This window comes from Patagioenas fasciata, chromosome 2, assembly GCF_037038585.1.
Source record: "Patagioenas fasciata isolate bPatFas1 chromosome 2, bPatFas1.hap1, whole genome shotgun sequence".
Taxonomy (NCBI): domain Eukaryota; kingdom Metazoa; phylum Chordata; class Aves; order Columbiformes; family Columbidae; genus Patagioenas; species Patagioenas fasciata.
This window is the reverse complement of record NC_092521.1, coordinates 139,910,485-139,916,648: the sequence shown is the minus strand read 5'-3', so window position 1 is coordinate 139,916,648 and position 6,164 is coordinate 139,910,485. Positions and strand designations below refer to the sequence as shown.

The window sequence follows — 6,164 nt, the reverse complement described above, 5'->3', positions numbered from 1 at the left end:
GTCTAAAACCTCTGTCCTTTGGTATATGATACTGGGCACAGCCAATGCTGAACAAATGGCATGAGCATGTCTCTCCTGACAGCAAGGGGGATTACAGCTGAGAGTTGCATTTGATCAGTCAATTTAAAATTTAAAGCTAGAATAAGGAGATGTAAATGGCCTGTGCAATCTGTGCAGAAACAATCTCATTTTGACAAGAAGCAGATCAGGGAGGAGGCATGAAGCTGATTAACACTGGGCTGGTTTCAGCTCATGTATGGGCAAAACCCAGCACATTTCCAAAGTGAGCGCAACTCACCTGCTTCAGAAGAAATAGTAAATCCATACCATTATTGAGGATGTGGTAAGTTCTATGCACACTGACTAAAGCTAACTAATGCAAAAGGATACAAAAAGACATGCAATGAGAAAAACTGCTTGGTGTGAGTGAGTAAAAGTGAAAAGAAGAACAACTGGCATAGATGGAAGGGTAAATCTCAGAAACCACTTAGGCATATTTCAAAACATCTGATACCATATTGAAACTGGAACTGCTGGAATTTTTTGGCTGCTCTTCCTATTTTTTTTTTTTCTTCTTCACATGGTGAACTACCTGGAGAAAAGTATTTTTTGGAGGCATAGAGCTTTATCAAGTAGGCTCAGCCTCACCAAGTCTTCAGCCCTGGCAGAACAAGGGATGAAATCTTGGCTGTCAGCTGTAAAACGTTCAGCTGGACCTTGGACAAAGCAGAGCACCCACAGGTTCCCTTTTTTAGCAGCAGGGATAGAGCTTAGGGTGCCTGTACACCTCTGTCTGGCAAGCTGATGGCAGGATGCTCACCAAAATGAGAGATGGCAGTAGGTACACATTGTGAAATGGTATCTTTTCCCTCAATAGCTAAATCGTACATCAGACAGTATGAAAAGAAGGCAGGGAAGATACTTAAAATAACCCAGTGGGGAAATCATGAGCCTTAAAATTAAGCCAGGACCTAAACTCAACCCTCTCTGAAATGTAACTTTGATAAACTGACAGCTTGAGCTGTACCTATCTGTATCCTACCCAAATTAATCTATCTCCTGTCAACATCAGATGAAAGCAGTGATTTGCTATAATTTTTAAGTTGTAACGACCTGCTAGGACAAGTAAGAAGTGGGTTTAGCCCTATTTAGGTTGTTGTTGCATGGTGTTGGAAAAACACCAGTACAATGCTTTCCATTTTCTGAGACCAGGAAATTTAAATAAGTTCTGGGCTTCATTTAGAATCTTCAAAAAGATACAAGGTTCATCACTACTACTGCCTCCCCCCCCCCCAAAAAAAAAAAAAAAAAAAAACACCTGGCAATATTGAACAAAGTAAAGTTACTGGATGGAGAATGAGAGCTGTGCTCTGCCATTCCAATCTGGGGTAAAAAAAGAGCCCAGCAGCAAGTGCAAGCTATAGAAACTCTTCGTATTTTGATACAAGCAGCTTACAAAAACAGGGCAGATGTGATAATTATATAGGCAATATGAGCAGCCCTTTAACACCTGTAGCTACTAGGGCAGGCCGGCTGTGCTTTGCTTTCTTGACTTTTTTTTTTCTCATTTTAGAATAAAGAAAAATTCTCCGTTTGCAGCAAGGGATGCTGTTTATATATAACACTTCTGCAATGCCTTTGGGGCACAGACAGAAAAGCTGTGCCGGGTCTGTTTTGTCGGCGTGCTGAAAACTAATAGGAGTAATAAATAAACAACTCGGCCGGCCCGCACCGGGGCCGCCAGGAGGAGCCGGGGCTGGGAGGCGCATCCCGCTGGCCTGCGGGGACCGGCCGCTCCCCTCACCGGGCTCGGCAGCGGCCGCACCCCCGCCCCCGGCGGCTGCCGGGCGGGGCCGGTCCTGCTCCCGCTCCGCCCGCGGGGCCGGGCCGAGCGCTATAAAGGCGGCGCGGTGGAGGCACCAGCGCTGCCTTTTGCTACTCGCCATGGCTCCCGACCGACCCTCGCCGGCTTTCGCCGAGGCTGGGCGGCAGAGCGGGCTGCAGGTGTGGCGCGTCGAGCGGCTGGACCTGGTGCTCGTCCCCCCCAGCCTCCATGGCGACTTCTTCGTGGGGGACGCCTACCTGGTGCTGTACACCGTCCTCCGCCCCTCCGGCACCGCCTACCGCCTCCACTACTGGCTCGGTAGGCAGCGGGGGGCTCGGGTGCTGGTGCTGAAGTGTCTTGCGGCTTCGCTGAGCTCCAGGGGATCGGGAACTGAATTTTTCCTCTCTTCAAAAGTGCTGCGTGTGTGCAGCTTCCAAGTTGAGGTGCTTAAATAAGTAGGGCTACGGCCAAGGATCTGGGTGATGCCAAGCCACAGTGCTTCTGATGTGGTGGGACTACAGGGCTCTGGGCATGAAAGAGAGTGGAATATGATAGAAAGGTGAACATTTGCTTGCTTTGCAGTGTTGGTTTGGAAGAGTACTGAAGGGTCAAAGTCAAGTCTTGGTTGCATCCAAACAAGATTCACAAGTGAAATCCTGCCTTCGTTCAGATAAAGAGTTTTCTTGCCTTCATTTCTACTAGGACCCACTTTCATCTCAGCCATTTCCCTGTGGCGTTATTGCACTGCTTTGTGCCCACATGTTGCCTTTTTCAGCTAGACTAATTTTGCATTCTGATGATACAGAGTTTGGAGGCAAAGGTACCAGTTTTTTTGTAAAACCTCTTCTCTTTAATATCAGTTTGACAGCCTACTAAACCCCCTCCAAATACTGCAATTGGGCTGATGTCCTTTGCCTTCAACCTTGACTAGCACAGTGTTTACAGAAAAGCAGAGGTCTGACATCAGGATGCATTTTAGGTGACTTCCTCCTCTTCTGGAGATTTCTTGAGACTTCTTTGTCTAGTCACCAAGTCATCCTGCCACAGTGGTTGCTGCGTAGCTGCCTGAAATCTACTACTTTGTTCTTATTTCACCATCCGGTTTGTGTTTGCAGGGAATTATCTCAGTGAGTGCACATAAAGACACGTCAATGTGTATTAACATTAATGTGTTTGAGTTTCTGTGGTTCTCATTGTATTTTTAGATGCATTGAAAAAGAACAGCAGATAAAGCGGTGATTGTTTCTGCATAAATGTTTCAAGCTTGTGTAGTTTTGCATGTGTTACGAGTTATCCAGCTGGCATGTGGGACAGTGTCTGTCTCTGACAAGACTATAATCATAGATGGCAGCATAAATTAATTTCTGACAGATGTTCTTATGCCACAGCACTGCTAGTTAACAGCAGGGTTTGGCTATTGAGAGCTTTGTTGATGAAGTTAGAGCTATTTACATAGTAGTTAAGGTATAGTAGACACCAGGGAAAGATGCAAAGACTCTTAGTGACTGGAAGTGAAGTCAATACAGTGACTGATATTTGCACTAATTAAAACCTCTCTGCTGTTGGCTAAAGACCTTTAGTTGTACATGCTGATGTATATCTCGTGCTGATGTAGTGATGTCCAGATGTTGTGAATAGTTTCAGGTAATCTGTGCACATATTGCTCTTAGTCAGCTGGCAGGCTGGCAGTGGTGTGGCCAACTACTGGGAAATCCCTTCCTGCTTGCAAGGTATTCCAGTAGTGGAGTGGAGATGCTTAGACACTGATGAAAGCTTAATAGCAACAGGAGACCAGAACTTCATACAGGTGTATGGGCAAGGGCAGTCACACCCAGGGCAAGAATTTGAATCATTCTGGTATTTTTGCTGACTGATTCACACCACTGTTATATACATCAAACTTTTTGCTCATGGGAAAAGGCTTTACAACCTGTGGACCAGGAAGACCTCAGTAGAGTCCTTCTGAAGACTTTGCATAAGCTGTTTTTGAACAGTTACAGCAGTCATTAGCAGTCAGACTTTGGGATGGGAAGAACTCTTGTGAAATTAGATTGGTGGAAACCCTACAGACTTTAGACTTGGATACTTACCAAGGCCTTACGATTTGTTGACATGTCCCTACTCCTGCCTGTCAGCTGCGGCATGTGCAATTGTGTGGGTGTCATATGGTGGCTTTGAGTCTGAAAGGATTCTGACTTCACTAAAAAAGTCCCCAAATTCAGAAAAAAAGCAGAATGTTGAATTTCATATGATATAGGGGCAAACTTCCACATAATACCTTGCTTATACCCAAGGGTTAGAAGGAAGTCTAGACCATGAGAGGATGTTCTGTGAACTTGATGTGCTGACAGTCTTGTGCTGTGACTGACATCCTAGGGTTAAAGTGACCAAACAGTTTTTCTATTGGCCTGATGGTTCCTATGTGAAAGCTACTGTATCACCAAATATCTCACATGCAGTGAAGTGCTGTCCAGGTTGGATAATTTCTAACAAATTTGGGTGCTGCACTGATGTTGGTATGGCCAAATAATCGATGTGCATCTGTGTCATAGTAGCTGTATCCATTTTTAACTTTGCTCAGAGATCCTGGCTCGGTTGTCTGGACTGGAGCTTGAGGGATGTTGTAGTTGCTAAATTACTAATCCTAAGGGAGCTGTCTCAACTTGAAGCTATGACTAGTAGAAACAACATGTATTATGCCAGTATGAGGCTACTTGTGGAAGTAAGACTGGCTATACCTCACTTATCTTTAATAAAATCGTGCATGGTGGTTTTTGACTATTTTTTTAATCCTTGTCCCCAGAGATTAAGATCTATCCATGTGAACCAGGATCTAGTCTGGTAAAAATATTTGTTCTTTTTCTTATATACTCTGGTTTATTTATAGCTGTTTGTGCCTCAGACTGTAAGATGAATCTGTTTTTCATACAAGCTTGAATAACCTACACTGGGATTGATATTCACTTGTGTGTGGTTTTGGATTTTTTTTAATGGGGAGTCACTAAGTATTTTATTGCATAGCAGCTGTGAGACTGAGCCTGGTAGTGGTTCTTATCTCTAAAACTGTTCCTAAGCCAGTTTTCTTTGACCCTGAACCCTGTTGTGTAATTGCAAGTAGTCTAAACCATCTCTTCCTAAGGGATATGAATAACTCTATTTAGAAAAAGAAAATCTGTACCGCTGTCTTTAAGGTGGTACCTAGGTCTGAGAAAGTGTCTTGCCACATAGCAAGTTCTTCTGTCTCTGAATGATGAGGACTTTTTAATTTTTTTTCAGAGAGTCTTGTGTTACATCCTGCTTTCAGTAATGTTTTTTACCTTTTTTGGTCAGGCCTTGTGCTCTTCTCTTCCCTGTGCCTCCATTATTCTTTGGATCCCTTCCCTGTTTCATCCTTGCTGTTTCTGGAGGCTTCCATTGCACCTGTGTCCTCTCAAAAGCTGTGGTGGTGGCAGTGGTGACACTGCTCCTGAGAGAAGAACCACTGTTCAGTGGGCAGAAGGGAGTTGTCTTGGGTCATTTGCTCTGCTGGGCCATGAACAGGGTGCTCACCCTCCCTACGAGAGGAGCAAGGTCACTGATGCTCTTAAGCATCCCTGTCCCCCCTCTCCCATGCTTTATTCTTTCCTAATACCTTATCAGTGGGCTTTCTGTGACACTAATGACTCAATACACAATGGGGTGACACCAAGACCTCAGTACACACTTCCTCCTTCTCCTACAGCCTGTGAAAGGTGTATCTGTCTAGAGCTCTGTAGTATTTTTTCACTCAGTCACCTAGAAGCAAGGCAATAGTTAATGTGAGAAGCTGCTCTTGAGAACTGTTACTAGTATACTTAGAAAGGAAAAATACATATTAAACAGAAGACTTTCTTTCCTTACTCTTCAAAAGTTCTTGAGAAGCCAGTTGTTTGAGACTTTTGATCCTGCTTGTGCTCTTCTTGAAACAATCAAAACTGCTGAAAATGTTCACCAAAAATTTGAGCCCATGCTAAGAGTTTTGACTTAATATACAGCCTACTTTGCAGGGTGATTAGGCCATCAACAGACTAGTTAAGGAGGCCCTTTTGCCACAGTCCTGAGACTAGGCTAATCTCTGAAAGGTACCAAAGTGTGACCTCATGAAGCAAATAGCAGAGCCCCAAAAGCTGCTTTTCTTTCTGCCCAGCTGTACCAGGCAATTTAATAAGATACCTAAGGAAAATACCATTTGCTTGCATTATAGTGTCAAGAGGACTTTCTTTGAGTTATTTTAACTTCATGGCTTGGCAAGTTGCTCTTAGCGTAAATAGGTTCACCATCTAATCAGCCCTTTGATGGCCTTCCTTGGCCTTTGTAATTC

The 6,164-nt window shown here is 44.2% G+C and overlaps 1 protein-coding gene across 1 annotated transcript in view; it reads left to right on the top strand.

The window, feature by feature from the left end:
* The first annotated feature begins 1,906 nt into the window (after nt 1-1,906).
* The window catches only part of SCIN (scinderin), a 49,214-nt gene continuing 44,956 nt past the window's right edge, over nt 1,907-6,164 (top strand). The window contains exon 1 of the mRNA XM_065830827.2: nt 1,907-2,143. Coding sequence (XP_065686899.1) covers nt 1,945-2,143 — 199 coding nt within the window. The 5' untranslated portion in view covers nt 1,907-1,944. The remainder of the gene's footprint in view (nt 2,144-6,164) is intronic.